The 26,538-nt window shown below is 41.2% G+C and overlaps 2 protein-coding genes across 14 annotated transcripts; one reads left to right on the plus strand and one right to left on the minus strand.

Annotated features, from left to right (window-relative positions):
• Window positions 1-12: 12 nt before the first annotated feature.
• On the minus strand, window positions 13-12,587 carry CBX3 (chromobox 3). 6 transcript variants are annotated; one of them, XM_040590246.1, is made up of 6 exons: window positions 12,250-12,587; window positions 9,449-9,499; window positions 5,385-5,527; window positions 3,689-3,854; window positions 2,217-2,311; window positions 13-658 (listed from the first exon to the last, which is right to left on the minus strand). In XM_040590246.1, exons 2-6 carry the CDS (start codon window positions 9,470-9,472, stop codon window positions 532-534), a joined length of 555 nt encoding a protein of 184 aa, XP_040446180.1. In that variant the 5' UTR covers window positions 9,473-9,499; window positions 12,250-12,587; the 3' UTR covers window positions 13-531. The 6 variants fall into 6 exon arrangements, with proteins under 6 accessions (XP_040446180.1, XP_040446181.1, XP_040446179.1 ...); XM_040590247.1 differs by lacking the exon at window positions 12,250-12,587 and adding an exon at window positions 12,045-12,063; XM_040590245.1 differs by lacking the exon at window positions 12,250-12,587 and adding an exon at window positions 11,143-11,273.
• HNRNPA2B1 (heterogeneous nuclear ribonucleoprotein A2/B1) lies at window positions 11,328-25,409 on the plus strand. Of its 8 annotated transcripts, none has more exons than XR_005827370.1 (12): window positions 11,328-11,535; window positions 16,778-16,888; window positions 17,676-17,822; window positions 19,298-19,508; window positions 19,829-19,930; window positions 20,036-20,125; window positions 20,662-20,724; window positions 21,188-21,307; window positions 21,568-21,690; window positions 22,694-22,776; window positions 24,094-24,224; window positions 25,065-25,409. XR_005827370.1 is itself a non-coding variant. In XM_040590240.1 (11 exons), exons 1-10 carry the CDS (start codon window positions 11,506-11,508, stop codon window positions 22,753-22,755), a joined length of 1,059 nt encoding a protein of 352 aa, XP_040446174.1. In that variant the 5' UTR covers window positions 11,328-11,505; the 3' UTR covers window positions 22,756-22,776; window positions 25,065-25,409. The 8 variants fall into 8 exon arrangements, 6 of the variants coding, with proteins under 6 accessions (XP_040446174.1, XP_040446177.1, XP_040446175.1 ...); XR_005827371.1 differs by having other exon boundaries at window positions 20,036-20,116; XM_040590240.1 differs by lacking the exon at window positions 24,094-24,224.
• The last annotated feature ends 1,129 nt before the right edge of the window (window positions 25,410-26,538 follow it).

Below are 26,538 nucleotides of genomic sequence, written 5' to 3' on the forward strand. Positions count from 1 at the left end.
AGCCTGTCAGTATAAAGGAAGAATATAAAACTATTTTATTGACCACTGTTCACCAGTATTTACAATAAAGTAAACAATATACAGTCTGATAACATTCAAATTACTACAAAGTTAGTTGTCACTTGGTCTTCTCGAGACCAAGTGATCCCAAATACTAAAAAGAATAACTCTACAGGTTTAAAGGGCTAGGGGCTTGGGTAAAGAAGATACATGCACATCAATAGTATAGAAGACTACAAAACATCTGTGAGTTTGTTTAAACATTCATTATGATTCTGTAATAACTATGGAAGTTTATGAACATTTTATAAAAGCTTTTACCTAATATGGAGGAAGTAGTAGTATCAAATGCTCTCTTGTGATAAATGAAACAAGTTGCAGAAAGCTTTTATTTACTTGCTGTTGATGCAAAACATACTACTTCAAAAAAATATCAAATTTAATTCTTGTTAGAATGTATGTTTCTCACATGGCTAACAAATCAAATTTCAGGTTTTAATATTCATATATATAAAAAAGCAATGCAAACAATTATTGTGCTTCATCTTCTGGGCATGAATGCCAAGTTAGTCGCTCTTCATAAAAAGCAATTACAATCTGAGGACACTTCACGTTTGCTTCTTTGGCCAGCACCAGATCTGCCTCATCAGAGTCTTTCCTGATGTAGAAGAGAGTGAGACTTATGAAAATGTGTAATAATTCAGTACATTTAGCAGCTCTTGGTAGGTCATAAGTTCTGAAAAGAACATCAGCTAGAAATCAGTTTTCAGTATACCTTTTGCTATAGCTACCAAGAATTTCCATGCTAATGGCGAGGTTTCATAGCTGCATCTTTCCTTTCCTCTCCACATTTCTGTTTGAAAGGAAAATGCTATTCTCAAAGGGAACCATTTATACAGTTACCTATTGCTGTATGTAACAGAAGAAGTAAAACTTTGCTGATTTTGTCTTTCAAAGCATAATCAAAACTTCAAAGCGAGACTTCTTAATATCAACAGCATCAGTCTTAAGAGGCGGTACTTAGATCCAAATTGTATTTACTATTTATGCAAGTAACTTGCTTTATTTCATACTACTATTCTTGATGCTGTCTTGGGGTGATAATCATTCCAGTCCGGCATGCTTCAAATTCCATTTTAAAGCATATGCTGTCTTTACAAGTCAGTTCTGCGCATACGTATTCACATCTGTGTTTGTTGCCTACAATCAATTATGAAAAATGAATCAACTGCAACTGAACTAACAAAAAAACCAGTTTATTTTTGTACGTTTCCTTTGTGTTTGATTTTTCCAATTATCTCTACAGAAATTCAAATAGTCACAATCTGTATTTTGCAACTCTTCCAAGTTTCACATAAAATTTATAGAGAATTTGAAAAGCCAGAAGGGAGGCAGAATTTTCCAAAGCACTAATCTTTAGCAGTCCAGGCATATCACATGACAAATCATTTTTCTCTCCATTCAGAAATTTGTGCCCTTCTTAAAGGCTGTGGAAAGCCACCTTTCTTCTCATCCTACCACCATAAGAAATCTGACCCCCAGCAAACGTTAATTCAATCTCTTGTATTCTCAACACTGGGAAAAGTACCGAGTTTATCCTGCTTGCTCACAGGCAAGAAGTCCTCTGTCAACACTGTAGCTAACGAAGCCACTCTTCACCTGCTCTCCCAATAACACAACCCTCTCCCCATCAATTTCACCTCTTACTAGCCCACAACAATAAACCTCTCCTTCATATTGTTTATTCTTCACCTCAGCCTCAGCTTCCTCCACTAGTTGCTTCCAATTCCACTTGGCTGCACCCAGAACAGCTGGCACTATGGTTGGTTAAATGGTTGGCTATGCAGCAACTGACTTATGCTTATTGAAACATGTAAGGCTGGATTTCTGCCTGCCATTCCCTCAGCAAGAACATTATAAAGATCCATATAAAGATCCAGCTTTTCCATACAAATGTCAATTTTTCCATATTTTATGAGAATTTACCTTTCAAATTTCTACTTCTCTAAAACCGAAGCTACAGAAACTGATCGAGTTTTGAAGCAATAAGGATGAAGTACTAACTGATTATAGAAGCCTTGTTTTTCTAACAATACAAGGTTAGTAAGCAGGCTACCAGCTTCTCTGTCTTCTGAAATTAAGTCGTCTCATTAGCCTAAGTGCAACTGTCTGCCCTCCCTTAATATGGACACATGAACTGTGGATATAAGACTTACCATTTCATGAGAAACATAAGCTCTCCACTGCTATCCGTAGCCCCAATTATCCGCTCAGGATCAAGACCCCTTGCAAACCCTCTTGGTTTATCAACCTATTAAGTAAGTTAGAAGACCGTTATCTAGTTTAAGATGAAATTCTATTCTGGCATTACTGCTAGATACACATATTCCTGTACATACATATATGTGTGTATTAGAACAAAAAAGTATAGCGTTACATAATTACAAAAGCTATCGTTACATATTATTGTCCAGAGATTACATTACTTTTTTCATGACTGATCTTCAGGCCAAATCATCTAGATGTAGAGTAATAATGAAGGATTTTACACCAATGTTTCTAGCGTTTATTTCTGAAAACTCAATAGGTGAAACAAGTGGTCTAAAATCATTATAGAACATAAACACACAAGCATGGCCAGCAAAAACAACAAAAGCAGCAAAGCAAAAATGCATTCTGGAAGTGGGAAAGACACATCCTTTTCAGCAAAACAACAGCCCTGGGTTGGCTTAAACCATCTGTGAAACCGTCCCTGGGGAATACCTCAACTCTTCCCGGCTGCCTGAGATCCCATTGGTGGGAAGGAGTATCACTATTTCCTGTAATAGTTCCTCTAGCTTCACAATATTCTTTTTGAAACAGTGGCCACTACTGTACCAGATGAAGCCACACACCAGACTTTATACAGAAACTAAAATATTCTTTGTATTATTCATCAACTGTTCCTTCTGATGCCTCCCAACTTAATTTTGACAGTAACCACACATCTAACAGCTGTCTTCGGTAAAGCACTGACTTTGCCAACCAATTTAGTTTTCAAATTGCTAGTTTGAAAGTTTACAGAGACAAATGAACACAGTATTATACATCCATTATTTTATACTTATCAGCATTACATTTGTCAAAAATTTTTAATTTAAATTGTAGGAGAAACCCAGACCTTTAAAAAAAAAAAGTATGCTTTCTTCAGTCACCCTTTCTACTTCCTCTCCATCATATCTGGTCTTAATCCAAGTAACTGCCTGGTTTTTGCATTTTGCCATCTTGCCACTCACCTATTCAAGATCATATACTAAACATGAAAGCCAAACCAGAACTTCATCTTTGTTTCATGTTTATTCAGGAACCCTCTGCTTTAATACAAACTGACCACTTAATATCATTCATTAAGAACTCTTAACCAGTCTTAATTTCAATTATTCATTCAGTAAGCATCATGGGACAACACAAAAACTTTTAGTCATCATGTCAATCAATCATCTTTTTCCAACTATTTGGACAGTCTTATTAAATACCATGGATTACCCTTTTCAAACCACAGTTCCAGATGCTGTGCAATTTTTACAGTTTTAAACTCGTGTTTGGTCTCATTCTCAAAGCCACAATAGGATTTTTGAGGGGATGGGGATAGAGAGGTGGGGAAGAGACACAGGAAAAAAAAAAGCTTAGTACATGAATATATACTTACAGAATCACGCTTTTTCTTTGATTTACTATCATCAGATTCGCTATCTGACAAAGATTTTCTTTTGGCACCATCTGTTTTCTCTTTACCAGCTTTCTGAGAGTTCAGAAAAGCTTCGATTAGCTCCGGACAATCTAAGTTTTCTTCAGGTTCCCATGTGTTGTCAGCACTGAAACACATATTTATGTAAAATTAAGAATAAAAATGTAAAACTATCCACACGGCTCACCTTAAGCAAGGTAATTTTTCTCATTATATAAGGCAGGTTTCTTAAACCTAAGGATGCTTATCTTGCCATCTTTAGTAACCTTCACGTACTGCATTTGATGACTGAATGAAGTATGCTCTGCTATTGTTGGAAAACAATGTTCTGAAACTGAAAATGCAGAATAAGCAGCTGTGTGAACTCCTGTGACCTATGTGGGATCCCAAGAGTTAAAACAAGCAATCCCCACCCTACCAAAACCTACCTGTCCATTTAAACTGACTCCCTATATGGTATGAACACCCAAGACTTACGGAGAACAGAACGTACACAACACTCACTACAAAGAGTGTATATGTCTAGGCTTCTCTATACGAGGAATACTCTCAAAAAGCTGCCTCTGAGCACTGAGTTCAACTATACCTAGAACTTTCTTCCTCCTTCAGTTGACTACAGGAGGAGACAAAGGTTCCACGTCCAGAGCTGGGCATTGCAAATATTCCAGTAAGCGCATTTTGTGAACTAAAATTTTAACAAGTCCGTAAGTGTTCCCTACAATAACTAAGCACCTCATCAGAAGTCCTCATGCACAAATACTGCCACAGCATACTGCACAAGCAGGATGCCTACAAATTATTTTCAGTTACTAGAACGTATTTTCACAACTTCAAAACAGACCCTCAAATACTAAACACATTGCGTTTATGCACTTATCACTACACAAATTTCAGGTGCTAGAACGCAGTGTTGCAGTGCAATCACTTTGGGCGGAATCCAGCAATAATATCACTGCATATGTAACTACTTATATTCAAATGCTAGGTGCATCCCCTTTTTTCAGCTAGTAAAGCAGTCTGCCAGTGTCACAGAAGGGAGGGAGGAGGCACAAATACGTGCCTTCTTTATCAATCAACTTTTTAAGTAAACTGTAAGGTTTTCTTGTGCCTCCACAAGTCCTGGGAAAGAGATTCAAAAGCTACCTACCTTTCAGGTATGCCTGATGAAGGTGACCATGCCACAGAACTCCTCATGCAAATTCATTTAATTTGAGACCAGTTCCGAAAAGTGAGTAATAAGCAAACTATCTGCTTCAAATTCACACTTAAGAGCTGCCTACAGTTTAAATCCCTGCAAAATTTCTTACTCAGAAGTAACATTCATTCCACCACACATGTAACAACTGACAACTGTCAGTCTAGTTTACCTTGCTACATATTTACACAAACTGAATCAAAGAACAGTGGCAGAAGAACAATCACTAAGGAACTGTTAAACCTTTGGAACACTGTATATAGCACAAACACTGAACTGCGTATCTTCTATTTTGTTTTCATACTTTAGTGCCTGACTTGAATATGCATTTATGGATGCCCTTCCCTTGAGGTTCTTTAAAATGTATCCACATCATCCAATCTCCTCTCTGCACAGTTATTTCAAATAAATGGTTAGTATTTAGCATTCTATCAGAAAAAAAAAAAAAAGGTAACGCCTTACTCTGTAAATCCTTTCCACTTCAAGTAGTATTCCACCTTTCCATTTACAACACGTCTGTCCAGAACTTTCTCCACAACAAATTCTTCAGGCTCTGCCTCTTCAACCTTTTTACCTTTGCCATTCTGTTTCTTTCCCATTTTGTGCTAGAAAAGAAATTCAGAACAACATTATTCATTCTTCTGCTTTACACAGTTACTTCACTGGCCAAATCCAACTTTGCTCAGTAAACAGCGAAGAATCATGTACTTATTCACATTAAAACCAGAAGCTCAGCCTCCTTTTTACATTAGTGCATGTGGTCAGGTAACCTGAGCAAGACATGTTAAATGTTTTGGTTTTTTTCAGGTGCTTAATGAGAAACTCAACACCAGTTTTTAAAAAGGTGAAATATTTTTGTCCATACACTCACTGCCTCTACTTCCCTTATTAATTTAATTCTCAGTGCTACATGCTCAAAAACTTATGAAGCTTCTAAAAGTTAACTCTATGCCCGTGAAAAGGCAGAAGGCAAGAAACAGCATACAGCAGAAGTAAAGGAAAGTAATAAGGGAACTGTGAAAATGCATAAAATAGAAAAGGGATGGTACTCAACAAGGTGGTTACTACCTTTTCCAAAACAAAAAAAAAACCAAACAACAAACCCAACCAACCAAAACAAACAAACGAAAAAAACCAAACCCAAACAACAAAAAAAAAAAAAAATCAAACCCAAATCAAACCAAAAAAGGAGAAGCTGATGGAAGCAAAGTTTATGATGTATTGCTACAATAACCAAAATACTCAACAATAACCCATAACTATTGAACAGGAAGCATGCTAGGACCATTCTGTTACTGCAGTCCCTTCTCATTCTTAGCCACGCACCAATGTTACTTACATTCAAACAGGTGTCACAAAGGTGCAAAAAATTAAGACAGCTACACTTAAAAGTACAGCACTTAACACGTAAATGAAATTTTGCTAACTTAAAAAACTTTATGTTTTAAGTTTATATTTTATACTTCAAATAATATTCTAAGATCTTAAAAATAAATATTACATCCACATCATCCTCAAGGCATTCCCAGTTTAATAAGGCACAATTAAATAGTAATAGAAGGACACATTTCAGAATTTCCTTGTTTGTAATCTTCAAAAGGTTGTAACAAGCCCATCATGTTGTTGTGTAACATTTCTGGAGCACCAGCAGACCAAAAGCAGTTTGCTTGCCATTTTGGACTGCACCTTATAAGGAAATTGTTAAAGTGGCAGTCATAAACTAATGGAGGCAGTATTAAGCTCCTAAAACATAATAGTCATGCAGCACCCTAAATCAAGGTAGACAGAACTAATTCCTCATAATGCACTTCCTATAGAACAGAAAACACACAAGCAAAAATCACAGGGCACCTCTACTTGCTTGCGGGCCTTTCTCTAGAATTCATTGGTGTTAGTTTGAGAATACTGCAAAACCATTCTGAAACTGACAAATTTTTAGACCTTCTAGAATTTTGTCCTGATGTGGTGAAAGGTAAAAAAACAGTATGTGTTAGACACAAGGAAAACTGCCTTCTTTCTGTAAACTGAAGATCTGAAGCTGATTCTTTCTTTCCAAAGCCCTGTCTTTGTGCCCCTTTTTTATAATTGATTTTTCCCTCTATCCCAAAATAGTTTTACTCTGGTTAGCAACCCACAAATTGAAGGTGCAAAACAAAGAGGAGGAAAACTTCAAGTTTCCCTTTCAAACAGCAAGTTGCTGTATATGATTGTATCTTCTGTGACATTGGTTTGGATTTGGAAGCATTGAAGAGTGATTATCTAAAACTGAGCATGTATTTCCAATTAGATTTTAGCTGCCTGCATATCCCAGGTCTGTTTTGACCACAGTATTCCTGTCTGAAAAGTGTCAACTTAAGCACACTGGCTTTTTTTGCCTCCACAAGAAAAAGAATGTAAGACTGAAATTGAAGGAAAATAAAAACATGAAGATGTCCAAGGCTTCTATGAAGGCAGTTTCTTTCAAGCAATGGAAGTGTGAAAAAGAGAAAGGGGCACACGATGAGGAAAACAACAAAAAAAGCAGAGGGAAAAAAAAAAAAAAAAGACTCACTAAACTGTAGTAATGACATTATATTACTGGTGATGAGGCAAGCAGGATACAAGTGGGGAACATCTCCATCTGTGTTCTCTGTTGGACTAAAATTATTTGATTGAATGAAAGATTGTTTTCCGGTACTCTTTTCGGCTTCACTAATTCTTGTCACCACAAGATAAATGTTTTGGATTTCTGTATCACAGCAACAATTATTTTTTTTTACTTTCTAAGACTTAAGTATCTATATAATCTTCCACAGAAGAAAATTAATGTCATGGGGGTCTGTATTTTTTCTTGAAGTGCAGGAAGAATTAACAAAATTGAGAATATGTTGCTTTCTGGTTTAAATATTAGCGTTTAATTATGTCTTGCGTGCATCAGAACTGCTTTCCAAACTCTTGAGCCTTTCCAACCTATTAAAATAATGCTTTATTGTAGAGCCTGCAGAAATACTACTGAACATTTGTTAATAACCTGTACATTCTGAGATTACACAAGCCAATGTAAATCTCAGCCCACAAGTGAATTTGGTACCTGACCGAAGTTAAAGGGTACTAAAGGTCCACTAGACCCCTGAAGCTCCATTCTCTAAGGCTGCATGTTATAAACTGCAACCTGGGCATTTGACCACTGAATGCTCATCTGTGGCTCACTTCCTTTCCTGCATTCAGAAGTCACATGTGACAGCTGCAGATCTGTGGATCACTCTTTCTTCGAGGGGCAAGATTAAAACAACTGATGTGACACTGTGGTGAAGTGTTTTAACATACAAGAGGTAACAAAATCGGAATTACAGTTCCAGAGCTTTGCTATTCCTTAATACATTTAGATTTTGCATGCAAATACATAATGAAACAGAATTAGTTATGGTTCCCATGGGAACCATAACTGATTTTCCTGACCTGTGCAGCAAAATTCTCAACAACATCAAAAGATTAAAAATACTGCATTCACAGATTCTTTCCTCTCCCTGAGGCATCCCCTCCCCAGGCTGGCTAACCCCTTCTCTTCCTCAAATTAGGGAAACGCGGGCAATCAATTACTAACAGAAAGTTCAGACATTCACCTTGGTCAAATATTTTTAAATAGTTTGTTACTGTACAATGTAAAGGAAGCACTCCATTGCACTCCTAAGCCAGGAGTTAATACTAAATTTATCTTGATATGGGTCAACCAGCAATCATTTCACTAACTTTAAGAACAGGCCTTTTGAGTGCATTATAGACCAGTTGTTCTGCTATCCAAATTCTGAATTGAATAAGTGTATTTTTGCTTTCTTTCCCACCTCAACCTCAGATGCATCTCATGCTATACTTCAGTTCTGCCTTACATAAAACTATGTGTCATTATTAGCTGAACAGTAACCAGCCACCATCTGCCCTTAGAAGTCCCTATTTTAATGCCAAGCAAAGCTTTACAGGACTCGAGATCCATGAATACATCATTAAAATGGTCGAGGAGGGGCTGACATCAGATAATCTCTGCTCCTATGAAATTGAAAGAAACCATTGTTTGTTAAAAATAATTTCAAAAGGCATCTTAACTATGCCACATGATTTCCCAATAATGTTATGTTTCATCTGTAGAGACTGCCTTTCCTCAGGCAATTAGTGTTCCCCAAATACACTGGGAGAAATTAAATGGATACATGATTTGGATTTTATTTTTTACATATATGATGAATTACGCTGTATACTGAAAGTAGGATAAAAAAATCCTTAGTGTTTTCTACTGTAGAACAGACGAAATAGTGTGGAGTCCTTTAATGTAGTTTTTTTTCCCAACAAGTCTCTTTAGAAATGGCAGATTTATTAAAGCCAAAGCCAATGTCCTTTCTAGTAGCCTTACTTTCTGGATCTGAAATTTTGGTCAGAATAATGCTGGGGAGGGGAGATGTGGATGTATCTTTTAAATGGAGATGCCAAGTTATAAGTTTGAAGAAAAATATGTTGATTAAATCCTTATATACTTTAGGTGTGCATGAACTTACCAATGTAGTTTTATTGGAGGCCATTTTTATTGCAGACTTGCAGAGCTTTTACTAGAAAAATGCATGACAATTAAAAGGAAGTTTACATTACTCAAAGAAAGGCATCCCAATACAAACATGGTCCTTGTTCCAACCCCCATGTATTCACTGCATATAATATTTCTAACATGGATTAAATCCAGAACAAAAAGTAGGCTACTACTTTGTCTGGCATAACCCAGTAATGCACCATTATGCTAGCCGGGATAAACAATACTGACAAAGTGGTATATAGGGTCAAAAAAGGTTTTTCCCAAGGCCTTCTAAGGCATAGCAACGTTTCTAGGGAAAAGGGGGAGGACCATCAGGGATGCTTATTTCCTTACACCCAATAGAACAGGAGTTCAGATTCTAGCAGTTAATTGAGGTATACCTAGGTATATTAACTGTGAATCTGGTGGGGAGCAGCTACAGCTCTGTGGTGTAATAATGAGTCTCCCATTACCCTTACATCATAGTAAATGCTTATAAACAGCAAATATTTATCTTAATGCAACTATAACGTTGCCTTCTGATTCTGAAGTTTGCAAGAGTTAAAGTCCTAGAGCAATATTAACTCGACTAGGCTGTACACGCTACACATTTAACCTAAGCAAATTATGTTGAACACAATCCACCCCCTTTCTCATGTCATTTCTCAAACTGAGCACCTCCTTAGGCATGTATTGTCCCCGCCCCACCGCAAACTATAGAACTGTTAGAATTCCCCATATGCCTCTGCAAGGCAAAAGAGAAAGTCCTTCCAAGGCCAGAAAACCTCCCCGTCTCGGCAATCCCGCCCAACTCTCCCCTGACACCAAGTGGGGTTTGGCATTCCCATAGGCGGTGGGTAGGTGAGGTGGGAGAAGGGCAGGAGCTAGGGCCCCAGTGCAGAGGGGCTTCTCTCGTCCCCGTCGGAAAAGCAGGATAAAGGGAGAAAGAAACAATAATAAGAGCAACGAAACCCCCGTGCCACCCCCGCCGGAAAACAAGGGCAGCCCCGCGGAGGCCTGCTGGGGGAGGCTGCGCCTCGGGCCTGCGGTGGGCGCACGTGAGGCCGGCGGGGCCGCCCCGGGCGAGCTAACGGGACTGCCCCGGGGGGGCGTGGGGCCGGCCCACCGCCCCAGCGCGGGGGCCCGAGGGAGGCGGCCTGCCGCTCCCGCCCCGGGCAAGCCCCCGCCGCCCGGCGGGCCCTGCGCGCCGCGCCCCCGCCGCCTCCCCCACCCCGCCACGTTTCCCCCGGCCCCGGCACACGCCGCCGCCGCCTCCTGGAGCAGGGACGCCCGGTGGCGGAGGCCGCCGCTCGGCGGCAGCGGGCTGGCTTTGTCTCCCGAGCGCGTCCGCCGCCGCGCGGGTGCCGCTGCCCCCGCCCCCAGCGCAGCCCTCCCTTCCCGCGGCGAAGCCCGCTGGCTCCGGGGCCCACCCGCCCACCCTCTCCCGTGCGGGCCGCGGCCCCCCGGCAGCCGGCGCCGCCCGTCACCCCCCGCCGCCAAGGAAGCGGCGGGGTATTGAAGGGGGGGGGGTGCAGGCGGGCTGCGCCCCGCTTCCTCCCGCGGCGGCCCGCAGACGCGGCCCGCGCAGCGCTGCGCGGGGCGCAGAGGGAAGGGGAGGTGGGGGGGGGGGGGAAAGGAGGCGGCTGCAGCAAGAGAAAGAGGGAGAGAGAGAAGGATACAGACTTCAATGGTGCCCAGCCGCTCGGGTCTCCCGTCTCCTCCTCACTCTCGCCCTGCGCGCACTGAGCAGCGGCGGCAACAGCGACATCTGAGGGGGGCTGAGGCGGGGGGTGGGGGAAGGGAGGGAGAGAGGGAGGGGGTGGGGAGCGGCTGGGCGGCAGCGCGGCGCAGGGCGGGCGCGGCGGCTGGCGGGGCTGGGCTGGCCGAGCACTGCGCGCCGGCGGCTGACGGGGCAGAGCGCACGACGCCGCCTACGCGCGAGCTGCAACCTCCTACCGTCGTCGCCGCCAGCACAGGAGGGGGGCCAAGACGTCTCTCCAACGGGGGGCTAGCGCAGGACCGCGTCAGGCGTCCAAAAGAAGGAAGATGCCTCGCGGCGACAGAGAAAGCGACTGGGTGAGCTGGGGGCGGCGGGCGGGGGAACGGGCCCGCGGCGCCCGGTAACTGCAGCCGCCATGATGGCCGCCGCCATGAGGGCGCGTTGGGCCAGAGCGGACGCCGCCCGCCGCGGCGCGGGGCCCTCAGTCGATGCGGGAGAGCGGCCCCGGCGAGCCCCGGGAGCGGGGAGGGTAGGCAGGAAGCGCTGGTGTGCTTTTGAAGCTCGATGCGGCGCGGCTGAGGGGGCCGTTTGGAACGCGGCCATTTCCCGCGTTGCGGCGGGGAGGCCTAGTCGTTAGCGAGGGCGCGGGGGGAGGGAAGCGGGCTCGGAAAGCGGGGGAGCTCGAAAACTCTTTATTAGTGGGGAAGAGGGCTTGGAGTTGACTGGGAGGCTTACGCTCTGGGCGAGGAACCGCGGGTGGACCTACGCTGGCTTTCCCTGAGAGCTGGGGCGGGGGGGGGAGGGGGCGGGAAGAAAGGAGCAGCCCCATCGCCATTTCCCTGGCGCGCGGGGCGGCAGCACTCACCCTTTGTCGCGGTGCGTGCGGGGCCGGCCGAAGGGGGGGGGGGGGAAGGAGGGGGGGGGGGGAAGGAAGGAAGATCAGAGCCGAGAGCCGCAGCGGGCGGCGCACGCGGTGTGAGCGGAGCAGGCTGCGGCGGGGTCCGCCTCCCTCCGCTGGCTCCCGGGCCCCCGCGCTGTGTCGGCGCTGGCGCCAAAATTTAGGTAGTTACCGCTTTCCCCTGCCCGGGCGGAGGGGGAAAGAAGCCGCCCAGCTGCCAGTGACTGGGGGAGATTTCGGGGGGGCGCTCCGCACCGTGCCAGTACCACAGGTGGCCGGTGAAAGGTTGGGGGGGGCGATACGAGGCCGCCTTCGGTTAATTATAACCCCTCGCTTTGACCGTTGCGCCTTCGGAGCCGTTCGGCAATTTCCGGAAAAAACGGCACTGTGCCAGTCGTTCTCGGGGCTGGTTCGGCTCCGCTCGGGCACGTATTGCGTGTCTCTTTCGTTGTCGGAAATTGCCGAACGGGCTAGATAGTCGATGCCTGCTGCGCCTTTTTCTCCGGAAATTGCCGAGCAGATCCCGAGCGCCATTCTTCTCCGCTTCGGCAAATTCCGGAAATTGCCGAAGCGAGTCGAATGGGCTTCCATTCCCCTTTCGGCTTTTTCCGGCGACTGTCGAAGCGGATAAGGTCGACGACGACGGCTCCTTCGGCTCATTTCGGAGACAGCCATTACTAACGGAGTTGATGACTTTTTATTACGTGATAAAAACACGTAGGGACGTTATACCAAACTGCTGCCGCTTTGGAGATATTTAAGCTCCAGAATCGAGGGCGGTTGTTTGTTGGTTTGTTGTTTTTTTTTTTTAAACGAAAACCTTGGAAGCGAGCCGGGGCTGGAGAAGGAGGGCGCTAGCACTACGTGGAGCTGAATTTCAAATTACGTAACAGTTAAGGCAGCCATTACTGACCAGTTGTACGGTACTCTCAAGCAGGAATACGTAAACCATGAAGAATATGGTACGTGAAAAGGGAAAATTCAGAGTTTGCTTTTACGGAGGGTGGCGCGTTTGTGCGTAGGGAGTAAATTTTTTTCGGGTCTGGGTGTTACGAGCAGGCTTGAGCCCTCGTTGGCGCAGGTCTGGGTGCCGCCGCTGGGTCCCGGTCGTTGCGCCGCGGGTAGGGGGCCGATGTCTTCCCGCAGAGGAAGCGTTAGCGGGGAGGAAGGTTCTGGAAGAGGTGGTTGGGGCTAGCGCGCAGCCGAGAGGGGAGGCGGAAGCTGCAGTAGCCGTGCATGGCGGGTGGCGCGTTTTTAAATCACTTGACGTACCCGTTGGCCGAGCTGCAGTTAAGGTGGTGCTGGAGGAGGGGGCCGCAGGACCATGGAGGTCTGTCAGTCCGCGATCCGGCGGGGGGGGAGTCGCCTTTGCCCTGCGAGGTGCTGACCGGCCGGTGTGGCGCTGCTAGTAATGGCGGTGGCGAGGGGGAGGGGTAAAATGGCGGCGCCGAGACTCCCCAATGCGTGAGGCTCTGAGGATCGCTCCGAGGGCGGGAAAGCGAGTGAGGCGGGAGGGCAGTAGGGGCTGCGAGGTGGGCAGGCAGGCAGCTGTAGTCGGCTAGGGGCTGCGGGGGCGGAGAAGAGCGCTTGCAAAGCTTTTCCTGGTACCGTGTGTGTAGCTGCACGCTGGGAGCGGTTTGCAGCGCTTGGTTTGTGTTTAGCCCGAGGGCCCGGGTGTTAATTATTTCCTCTGCCCTATCTGGGGTCGGTGCTTCCAGCAGCGCTTTCCCTCCCGCCGCATCGCTGCCCCTGGAGGTGACGGCTGCTTCTGGGCGCCATTTTCCGCTTCTAGCTGCGGGGGCCCCTGTTTTCCTGATAGCCGCCACATGGCGGAGCCGGCGCGGGCACCGCTCCGCTCCTGATAACGGCGGGGGCGGGGGAGGGGGAGAACCAGGCTGTTGGATTGCAAAAGCCCCGTCGAGCGTATAGGGCCTAACTGGGCGCTTGGAGCGGCGGAAAGAGGGCGAGCGGTAGGTTTCTAGTTTGGGAGCAGTAAACCCAGCTTTGCGTTTGGCAGGCCTAGCCATGGAAGTTCAGAGATCCTTCTCGCTTGTGTCTGTTAACCATTTTTGTTACTCGCCTTCTCAACTCTGCAGAAGCCAGCGGTCAACTTCAGAGTATTTGTGCATGCATTATTGCTATATTAAACACATTTCCTTGCTCTGACCATGAATTTTCCAGCAAAGGCTATATGTTTTGCAGTCCTTTGAAGTGCTGCTTTAAGCCTGTGAAAGAAGACTTAAAATAAGCACTGATGAAGATTCTACACAGTTCATAAATATTTCCTATCACACTCCATTCCTGCTAGAGAGTGTACTATGGAAATCTTGAGAGAGGTTTTTCTTCCAGCTTTTATATTGTGAGCCTTGGCAGGAGTGGGTTCTGTGTGTGTGGGGGGGGGTGTTTCTACCAAATGAGGATTTTCATCGAGATTCTCAGAGGGACTGGAGAATCTATCATACATTTTACAGCTTCAGCATAAACTTCAGATGGTCAGAGCTCTGCTTAATGTTTATTAGTAATGTGTGGTATGTGTGTCCTTTAAAAAACAAATGCAGTTGTTAGAACTAATAAGATCCCATTCTTGATTTTCATTTACATATTTGTAACTGATTTCAAAGGTAAACCTAAGGCTCACTGGAAAAATGCTGCCTGCCTACTAAATTTGCTTGATTCTCATAATAAGAATTTAAATTTGTGTACATGACAATCAGTTGTATAGGAAAAAGTGTCTTTTGTGGGTCTATGAAACTGTAGCAAGTAGTCCTTAATTTTCAAGCAACAGAACAGAAGTAATTTGAGGGGAGGATTTTTGTTTCAGCAGTATCGTCTCTTAAAGTGACGACCTGGCTACCCTACTGAGATTTTAAATGATAGTATGGCTTGCAGCATACAACTTTTTAGTTTGTCTAGTATGCAGCATCCTTTCCTTTATTCCTTTTAAGAGATGAGGTGAAAGGAAACTTCACATGAGTTTGCTGCTTTTAAACTCTTATGTCTTATTTTCCTTGTCTGTATAAGGAGAAGACAGCACTGGCTTCCTCTGTATTCCTTGGAAGAAAAAATGAGAGATCCAACAGCAAGTGCCAAGTGTTTTTTTAAGAGACTGATTGTTCTCAAATACTATATTTATTGGGGGGGGTGTTCTAATGTTTGACTTCCTTGTCAGGCTGCAGTATCTTAGGCTGGTAATAGTGATGTATTTTGAACAAAAACTGGTTCAGTACTAACTGCAGTAATTGTCTTAACTGTTACGTGCATCTAGATCCAGGCCTGCCTTGGACAAACTCAGAAGACGCGTTGGTCTACATGCAGATTGGCTTAATACTTTTTAAAGCATTTACACGGAACTATTTTGCTTATTTTTCAAATCGCATTGTTTGTTATTGTTCATCGTAATTTCCTTTTACATTTATCTTAATGTCCAGTGCATAGTTGTTCATGTTGCGTTTGTCAGTTATAGCTAACAATTCGGTGTTTTAAGATAAATACCACCCTGAAGAAAACACCAAACCAAACACCCAAGCAGATTTTCTTGTTTTTTTACAATTAGTTAACAGTATAAAGCTGAAGTAATCATTGCATTTGAGTTCTGTTGTCCCTAGCAGGACAGATCTTTTTCAGACAACATTCTGAAATTTAAATTTTGTGGAAGAGGACTACCTTTTAGTACATTTTTTAAATCATTGCTTTTTGACAGGAAATTGTGAAATGTATGATCCAGTGATACTACTCTGTGTAGAAAATGGCAATTATGATCCCTGCTTAGTATAAAAAGTTAGTACGAAAGTGTTTTTAACTGGTAGAGGTTGGAAGGTTGTCCTTCCTGCTTTGGTATAATACCGCATGCAAACCAGTAAATGTAGTACCTTATTAGTGGTCCTGTGGTTTTTTTTGAACGATGTACTTGTCATCACAGCAGAAATTGCTGCTGAACAAGCGCAGTGGTAATTTCTCTGGAAGGTAATAGAACTAAGTCTTACTGAAAGCATAGTTTATATTAGTGGATACATATGGAAGTACATAGTATTCTCATTTCCAACTTACAGGGAATCTACTTAGTTTTGGTATTGCTGCTGTTGAGGATGGGTAGGTTTACTGCTAATTCCAATGGTGCAGGATCCCAGATTGATTTCACAGATGCTCCAGCTTTCATTATTTTAATAATTAATGAGAAAACTTGAATCAGTGACCCATTTTAGAACATCTTTAGCTATATATTCATATATCATTATGTTTAATGCCTTGGATAAATAGCATCATAGTATTTATGTACAACAATTTGAGCCAGAATGGTTTTTAAAAAATAAATGTCATCTGGAATAGCATCAGACAGTATGAATGAATACATGTTATCTGTAATGAGAACTTTTTGATTTGTTTTTATTTTCCTTTTCTTTAAAAAGCATATCTTACAAAGAGGAATATTCTGGAAATCTTTGAGTGTGATCCCTTGTTCTTGATGTTTGGAGGGAGAGATGGAAAGAAGCACATTACTAAAATCTGTGTCATAAAAGTGGACCCATAGAATTGCGTAATTACTTGAATAGTGGTAGAACATTTAAAGAGACAAGCCTAATTTTGAAAAATGTGTCTTACTGCAAGTTTTTAACAATTCAGAAAATGTTACTTAGGGTCTAATTATGCTGGTGCGGAAGGGGATATTGTTAGTTATGTTAATGTAATCTTTTCTGTGACAGAGGGAAAAGGAGCAGTTTCGCAAACTGTTTATTGGTGGCTTAAGCTTTGAAACAACAGAGGAAAGCTTGAGGAGTTACTATGAGCAATGGGGAAAGCTTACAGATTGTGTGGTAAGTTTGGCATACTCATGCACAATAATGGCATAGAATGTTTAGAAGTTGTAAACATGCGGAGTTTTTCGGATAACTTAATGAAAAGATGGAGTATTAAATTTTCTTAAGTGTACAGTTGGTTGATTTAAACCTGATTCAGTCCATTGAAGCATATGCACAGACTTTTCCTTGCAAGAACTCTTGAGCATTCACAGTTTCCTATAAAATCTTACAGATTAACTGTTTTCAACAGTTTAGCTTGGCTGTCATTGGCTGAAATGCATTAGAGAGTGCCTACAGAGAGCACTATTGTATCTGTGTAACCTTTGGCAGAAAGCTGATACACTGGTAAGCCTCAGTAAAGCTGGAAAATGATGTCTTTCTGTGTGATGTTTTCAGAGAGTCATTTAGGTTGGAAAAGACCCTCAAGATCAAGTCCAGCTGTTCATTCATACCTAACACTGCCAAGTCCACCACTGAAACATGCCCCTAAGCACCACATCTGTGTGCCTTTTAAGTACCTCCAGGGACAGTGACTCCTGCAGAAGTTCTTCCACTGATTTTGTTTTGGGAGCAGTAAATGCTATTTCATAACACCAAGTGACAACAATGGCTTGAATTTCTGTGATGCCAAGTAGTGCCATTCATGTACTTAACCAGCATAGCCTACTACTTCATTATAATATAGTATTTTGAGATCAATTTGAGTAAAATATAAGTTAAATTTACATGTCTCCTGTAAATATTGCTATTGTTAACCTTAGGTGACAGATAGAAATGGTTAAAATGTGTTTATTGTTTTTAGGTAATGAGGGATCCTGCAAGCAAAAGATCAAGGGGTTTTGGTTTTGTAACATTCTCCTCCATGGCTGAAGTTGATGCAGCCATGGCTGCAAGACCTCACACGATTGATGGAAGGGTGGTTGAGCCTAAGAGAGCTGTGGCTAGAGAGGTAAGTATGACTTTGAAAGCAGATACTTTTCATGCTTTGAAAAAGGCATCTCTTGTTTTGGTTGGACAGTTCTGCTTTGTTCTTGTTCGAAACTGCCTGGGTTTAAATTCTCTAGTTAAAAGGATGTAGTTGGGGCATTGTTTCCTACATTTTAGGTCTGTTATGTGACACTTACAGAAATGTTCCTTATTACAGTGAATTACTAAGTTACTCTGGTTGTGGAATTGTGTGTGCAAGGGACACAACTGGGGTCTGAAAATATTGTTATTAAAAACATGTTGAATGCCTGTAATTAGGCAAATTCCATCTAACTCTTGTCCAGAACAGCTACTGTTGCTAAACCTCAAATTGTAAACTCTTGTCAGCCTCTCCTGACTATTCCATGATAGTCTTAAAAGGTGTGTAACTTGAAGTGAATAAAAACAGAGAATGTAGTAGGGAAACTTTTTTTCTAGTGGTGGTATACAAAATCATCTTAGGGCGACTGGTTTTAGCCCCAGGCATACATGGTTTTAAACTTCAGGGTAGAAATTAGATGTGTGCACAGGGATGCACTACACTTGTAAACTTTGCAGCCAGGGTACTGTGGCACAAAGGTACTTGAGGAGCAAGTGCAGATGTAGTTTCTGTTTACCACATTGTGGGAGTTCTTGGAGGGTTTACCAGTTCAAGGACCCCAGGTATTTAGTGCATTTGGACTGACAAACGAATTGAATGAGTTGTCCCAGAAGTCAAGGGAAATAGAAATCTTAACCGCTAGTACCTCTTTTAGCCATCCCGGTTTTCTTCTGTTCCCTGCAGAATGCAGGGTTGGCTAGCGTTTGGGAAAAGGTAATTAAAGCAGCATACATGCATACTTTTGTACACACAAAGCTGTTGCTAAGCTTTAGGATGAATCATTCTTGCCTAGTGCAGCAGCTTGGATATCATGCTCAAAGTGTAAAAAAAAAACATGAATGTGGAGTTGTCTTCATATTTTGAATAGCAGTTAAAATGCATAGGTGTGGATATGCTGAGGTTGAAGGACCTTTGTTGTTGATAGGAGTGGAATGTGGGTTTCACTGCTTTTGAGGAAATCGGCGGAGGAAGCTGCTAAGTCTTTGTTACAAAAATTGTGCTCTAGCTACTAAATTACTTAGTTATTAAATACTAGGCAGTTCTTTCAAACAGTTGATTTTATGTTTTGTCTAAATCTGTTTAAAGGCTTTTTACTTACTTCTATGCATTTCATAGCCTTTCTACCTGTATCATCATCTTCAAGTGCTTCTAAGGCTTTGATGTAAAGGGAGAGAGGAAAAAACCTCCTAATTGCCCCATGTTATTTGCCTCCCAGAAGACCTGCCAAGCAAGGTTGCAGGGACATGCATTGTAAGAGGGTGCTTGAAAAATCTTAGTATTCCATTCCTGAAGTACTGCCAAAATACAGTGATTTGTGAAATTTTTCTTGGTGATAATTCAAAGGATTCTTTTAACAGGAATCTGGAAAACCTGGTGCTCATGTTACTGTGAAAAAACTATTTGTTGGTGGCATTAAAGAGGACACTGAAGAACACCACCTTCGTGACTATTTTGAGGAATACGGAAAAATTGACACTATTGAAATTATTACTGACAGACAGTCTGGTAAAAAGAGAGGGTTTGGATTTGTTACATTTGATGACCATGATCCTGTGGATAAAATTGTATGTAAGTAAGCTTCATTTGACGCTTTCATTTGATAGTATTAAATTTAGCAGTCAGGGTAATTGTGTAAAGCTTAAACTAAGGGGATAATGAGATTAGGTATGTGCATGAGTATTTGCTATGTCATAGTTCCTGTGAATTGCATGGGAACATGTACTTAAAATAAGTACTGGCTTCTTTGCTTAAAAATGATATGTTTGGGGTGTTCTTAAATGATGTACAATATGTATTATTTGGGAAATTCCTTTTGGAAGCCTGCTATTCTTTCTTGTTGCCAGATCAGTACTTAAATGCTGATGGTATCTTATCTGATATGTTTACAGTGCAGAAGTATCACACCATCAATGGCCATAATGCAGAAGTAAGGAAAGCTCTCTCTAGACAGGAAATGCAGGAAGTTCAAAATTCTAGGAGTGGGAGAGGAGGTATGTACATGTAATGGTTAGTGGTTTGTTGTTGGCTTTTTGTTTGTTGGCTGGTTCTGTTTGCTTTCTGTGATCTCACTGCTTATAAATGTTAAATTCTTACAGGAAACTTCGGTTTTGGTGATGCTCGTGGAGGTGGTGGCAACTTTGGTCCAGGACCTGGCAGCAATTTCAGAGGGGGAGCTGGTAAGACAGGCATGTTTGTAGCATATTTTTTGTTACCTTATTTATACTGTCGTTCTGGTTCTAGGGAACTTTGTAAGATACTGCTGTTTAATTTAACTGCTACAGCTGCATTTATGAGAATTTTGGGGAAAAATAACTTGCAGACCTCTTCTGTAGTATACAAATGGATTATGTGGATAGTCCATAAAATAGAATTTATTTTCTTTCTTTTTTAAAAAAATAAGGATTTTATTAAAAGCCAAAATCAACTTAATTCTTTTAAGGAATTCAGAGATTTCTCCTCTGTAATTCTATGCATCGCTTGCCAGACCTTTACAGTGGAAGGGCTATGTGCAAAATTAAAACGGGGTACCTTACTAGTGCAATAAAATGGAGATGTTAAGCAGTGATTGGATGTGTTATTCACATATATTTTTCTAAATTCAAATCTATGCGTACTTAATAAATAATGTCTTGAGGTAGTTATCCTTAAAGTCATAGGGATTTGCAAATTCAGTTAGTTTGCTAGAGGTGAATTGAACTTCTTTGGATTTTTTCTCCAATAGATGGCTATGGAAGTGGCCGTGGATTTGGTGATGGATATAATGGATATGGTGGAGGACCTGGAGGTTAGTTTACTTGGTGGTGGTGGTTGTTACTCCCTCATTCGTTTTTCATTTTTACATTCACTTGTCATTTGTAGAAAATACATAATTTCCACAGCCATTTTGTTTTTTTTAAGAAGCACACATGGTTGTTGGCTCCTGTTAAACCTTTATATTGCAAATTCTGTGGTTATTTCTTGGGCAACTGTGCCCTATTCTGTTTCTTGGATTTCCTGAAAAATCAAGATTTTAATTAAGCCTTTTGATTGAGGTTTTTAGGCGGTCTGACTAATGGGTTTTGGTCACAGTTCAGTTAGGGTGGGAGTTAGCATGTGCCTCTAAAAACAGTGTTCATAAAAAGTTCTTTACAAAACTACCCCTTTCTTCCCCTGTAGACTTCTAGACTGAAAAGTATTCTCTTAGTCTCTAGAATTTGGTTGCCTTCTACATGGAAAAGTTTATTTTAAAAAGGATTGTATTGTCATAGGTGGCAACTTTGGTGGCAGTCCTGGTTATGGAGGAGGAAGAGGAGGATATGGTGGAGGAGGACCTGGATATGGCAACCAGGGTGGAGGCTATGGAGGTGGTTATGACAACTATGGAGGAGGTAACCTACTCGCTTGAAATTACCTAGCGTTTTAGTTGTAAATGAGTGCAAGTCATCCAAGACTGGGATGTGTGTGTGCAAATGTTATCTAAGGAAGCTCTTGTTTTCCAAAAAGCATGAAAAAGCAGTTTGTTGCACACACTATTGGAATATCTGTGTGATTTTGTACTTTTAACATTCTGATAATGAGATAACTTTGTGAGTCCTGTATGCGTTGTAGCTCACCTAGGTATTTCTCCACTTTTGCATTAATAATGCAGGCAATTACGGAAGTGGAAACTATAATGATTTTGGAAACTACAACCAACAACCTTCAAATTACGGTCCAATGAAGAGTGGAAATTTTGGTGGCAGCAGGAACATGGGGGGACCATATGGTGGAGGTATTGTATATGTTCTGGCCTGTCTTGGAGTTAGAGTGGGTGGGCTTCCGTCTTCTGGGAGGGTGGTAGGGAAGATAGGACCACGGGGTAACTGTTTTGTACTAAAAGAGGGTAGGTCAAGATTAGGTAGAGGGAGGAAATTCTTCGTGAGAGTGGTGGCACTGGAACAGGCTGCCCAGAGAAGTTGTGGATGCCCCATCCCTGGCAGTGTTCAAGGCCAGGCTGGATGGGGCTTTGAGCAGCCTGGTCTAGTGGAAGGTGTCCTGCTCATGGCAGGGGGGCTGGAACTAGATGACCTTTAAAGGGCTCTTCTAATCCAAACCATTCCGTGGTTCTGAGGTAGATGTGTAGAAATTGGGTAACTTCAGCAACAGAATGGACTGTAGTGCTCCTGCTCTTTCTGCAATTCGGCTACAATTTCTTATCTTAAGACTGTAAAGGTGAAATTATATATGACAAGATCCTAACTTTTTTCCCCAGAATATTAGGAAATGTTTTGCAGTTTCCAGTTTGTAAAGATTTTGGCCAAGTTTTTAATGTTCTTTGCTATTGGCTTACTCCATTTGTAGGCAGTCTAGTTAAAAGTCCACTAAACTTGCTGGAATTTCATCTTTTTCCCCCTCTTGTAGCGTTATTTTTTCCTGACACTTCCTGTTGTCTAAATGTAATTTAATACGTCGAGTAGAACTCACAAAATTGAAACACGAAGCCCTTTCTTGTAAGGCTTAGCCTGCAAGTAAAGTCAGCCCTTGGAGGCTCAAGATGGTACAGTGCATCAAATTATGTGTAACACTGTTGAATCTTCTAAGATTTCAGCATGTACTTCTTGTGGCGGTTTTTGGAAGTTACTTAGACTAGGACACCAAAATGTTAAAATCTTTGTTGTATGTGCCATCTCTGGAAGTAAAGCAAATGTTAATCTTCATACAGAATCAAAAGCATTCCTAGATTTAAAAAGTTTACTGATGAAACTGTTCTGCTTCTTGTTTCTCTGCAATTGCAGGAAACTATGGTCCAGGGGGCAGTGGAGGAAGTGGTGGATATGGAGGGAGGAGCCGTTACTGAGTTTCTGCAAGCATGCCATGGGTAAGTATGTTTATAAGTGTTAAAATTGCAGTGATTCTTGAGAGTAGCTGCAGGAGTTAAAAGCTTTTTAGGATCATATTATCTTTCCTTTAAAAAATGGTTAGATGAATAATTTCATAACCTATTTTTTTACTCTTTACTTCTGTTGAAACAGGCTTCACTGTATAAATAGGAGAGGATGAGAGCCCAGAGGTAACAGAACAGCTTCAGGTTATCGAAATAACAATGTTAAGGAAACACTTATCTCAGTCATGCATAAATATGCAGTGATATGGCAGAAGACACCAGAGCAGATGCAGAGAGCCATTTTGTGAATGGATTTGGATTATTTAATAACATTACCTTACTGTGGAGGAAGGATTGTAAAAATGCCTTTGAGACAGTTTCTTAGCTTTTTAATTGTTGTTTCTTTCTAGTGGTCTTTGTAAGTGTAGAAGCATTCCTTTGATAATGTTAAATTTGTAAGTTTCAGGTGACATGTGAAACCTTTTTTAAGATTTTTCTCAAAGTTTTGAAAAGCTATTAGCCAGGATCATGGTGTAATAAGACATAACGTTTTCCTTTTAAAAATTTAAGTGCGTGTGTAGAGTTAAGAAGCTGTTGTACATTTATGATTTAATAAAATAATTCTAAAGGAAATATTGTGTAATTTTAGATTTTTTTTTTAATACTGTAAAATAAGGCAAGGAGTGGGTAGTATAAGGTCCCACAAATAATATAAAGCTATTGTTGTACGTGTAAAATTAAATGCTGGTCAGAAGAAAAGTATGTTGTTTGTAAATGATCAGGTTTAAAGTATCTAGATAACTTAAGGGATATCTCTGCAAGGAGAAACACCTTTTTAGATCTTTTAGATGCTGCTTCTTCAATGGCAAGGAAAGGAAATATCCCCAGCGAGGTACTCTTCCAGGGACACAGGTCTAGTACAAGAGAAGTCTTGAAAACGTCACTAAGTTCAGCCAGTCTTAAAAAGCTGCGCTGTATTTCTGCAAAGCTTTAACCACAATAGTTTATAAGGATGCCAACGAAGGCTGAGGGTGTAGAGCAAAATAGTTCTAAGCTTCAGTTAAACTTCTTTAGGTAAGATCTTATTTACTTTTCCTTTCTTAATGTTCCAAAACCAAGAAATTAATATTGTATGACAGTATTCTTTCAGTATAGCAATTATCGTTATGTAGTTTAACATAGCAATGAATTAACAATTACCAATTGAAAAGAAATTTGTGAATCCTGTTTTTCTTGTATTATTAAATTTTTTACAAACAAATTTTTGTTAATTTCAGCTACTTAACATATTTTTTTCCTACTGGAATCTAGCTATGATATGAACCCTGGACAAGCATAGACTGCTGCCACTGTACACTGCTACAGTTGAACAAATGAGACCTGCAAGTGTCCATTAGTAAAGCTTTGCAAGGGTTCCATCCCTGGTGTTGGTAGTTAAAATGGTAGGTCACAAGTTAATTAAATCATACAACTTTATTTTTGCATCCTGCAACATTTTATTTTTTCTTGGGAGTCTATGCATTATGGTGGTTGCAAGGTAATGCAATGAAGGTAGTTCTGTGCTGTTGAAAATGAACTATGTTGTTGTGTGTCTTGTCTACTGTAATCTATTTTATATAACATGTTTCATCCTGAAGGTTCCCAAGTAACTGTAGACTGTTTACGTGTAAGGAAAAAAATTTCACCACAGAATACATCTGCCTCTGTGAAGGAATGTGTCGTCCATTCTTTTAACAACTGCATAAGCAGTTCTTTAGGAGGGGAAGTGAAAACTTCAAATGAAACTGCAGGTGGTATTTCATAAGTGTATACTGTAATTACGTAAATTGGAATTTGGCTAGAATGTCGAGGTTTCCACCATTTTTTATAGTTCTTGCAGCTAATAAACCTTAGTGCCAAATTCAGTCAGCCTTACTCTCACTGCATTGAATGTTTGCACCTCAAATTAATGAAAATTCATCCAAGTAATGAGTTATTCAGAGTAAGGGTGGCATACTCTGCTAGATTTGGTTTTCAAATAAAAATCAACAAAACCCACAAAAAAAAAAGCAACCAAAAATAAGCCCTAATTTCAAAGTTCCGTTGCCTTTAAAAGGCTACCCACTGAAGAATGTGGACTCAGCTAACAAAAGTCCTGTTCCTTTTGTGTTAGACACACCAGTGAACTGCTTATACTTAAAAAAAAAAAAAAAAAAAAAAAATGGCTGAAGTTCCCCTATTGGTAATTTGGTTTAGACATATGTGATAAACTTCTTCAGATACACTTTTTTTTTCTTTGGCAGGAAGGTGCCATGCTGCAGGTAACTAATGAAGAAGTGGTCAACCACAGAAACGCTTCAAGAAATAAGAAATTCTGTATCATCAGAAAATAGTTGTTTTTGCTGCCTTCATTAAAAATCTAGAGGTTAAATGAATACTGATAAAACATCACAATTAGTACAGCTCCCTGTAATGCTGGGTTTTTTAAATTATAGTAATAATGTCTTGTAAACCTTTCGAATAAAATTCAGATTCCTTAGGAGAAACAAATCACTAATGTTAAAATAGCAAACATTCTGTGAGTAGAAAGTTTAACTACATATTTTTATAACTTTCATAGCTTTAAAATAAAGTATTTTTATACCAAAGTAGTTCTAGTGTAATGCTTAATAAAAAACCTTAGTGTGTGTCTAACATTAAATAATGTTTATGTGCAGCTTTTAGACCCTTTCATGATTTGAAACATTAAGTTTTGAGGTGAATTTAAAACAAAAAAGTCAACTTGGCAAGTGTATTCACAGAACTTGTATCTCTGTCCGTAGGCATCTGTTCTCTGTTGGGAGAAACAGTGCTACAAATTAAAAGTGCTGATCTTTTTGCTGTTGGACACAATTGCTTTAAAATAGCTTTTTGGCTGTGTTTTATATTACTTTTATAAAAATACCTCCTCCTTTCCTGTTAATGAAACTAACCGCTTCAGACAGTTTGTCAAAATGTGATAGGACAATAGTTTTATCCTTTTTACCTGTAAAGAGCTTTTAGCATCAAGAGAGAAAGACTGAATGGAACGTACCAGAACTGTACTGCTGATAGATGCATGTTGGGGGGGGGGGGGGAACCCAACAAAACCCAAACCCAAACAAAAAAGCCACCACCAAACCAAACTGCAAGTGTGAGCTTGGGAAAGCTTCAGCTGGGAATGTATCTGAGGGAAGCTATCTTCAGTCTGTACTATTTTACTCTGGTACCTACATACACAGTTTATTCTGAACTTGAAATTTATATGCTTGCTTTGGCAGAATCATTATGTCTTTAACGTTATATAATTCAAAAATACTATTTAAGGATTCACATACGAATTTTTTTTCTGTTTCTTAAGTTGCACTTTGAAGTATTTGCATAGGTAACCAGTGGGCTGCAATGGAAGCAGAAAACTGAAGATGCACAATCTGCTTTACTTTCTTCTTTCCAGCAGAATGAGTTGACCAGATGATAAGGAATTTGCCTTCTTTCCTGTAACTTAGATTTAGTTGATGGAAGTTTTTCTTTACAGTTGTCAAGTCCACATTCATGACATAACACACTTCAAAAAGGAGTAATTGTTCTTTTTTTCTGTTTGAGATACTTTCAGCAGTTTTGCAACAAAGTTTAAAACCTATTTGAATTAATTTCATTATATTTCCCATAATTAGGTGGTTTTAATTTTGATACGCTGGTGATGGGGGAGGGGAGTGTATAGGGGACAGCAGTACGCAAAAACTCAGCTACTGGGTATTT

This window comes from Falco naumanni, chromosome 4, assembly GCF_017639655.2.
Source record: "Falco naumanni isolate bFalNau1 chromosome 4, bFalNau1.pat, whole genome shotgun sequence".
Lineage (NCBI taxonomy): Eukaryota > Metazoa > Chordata > Aves > Falconiformes > Falconidae > Falco > Falco naumanni.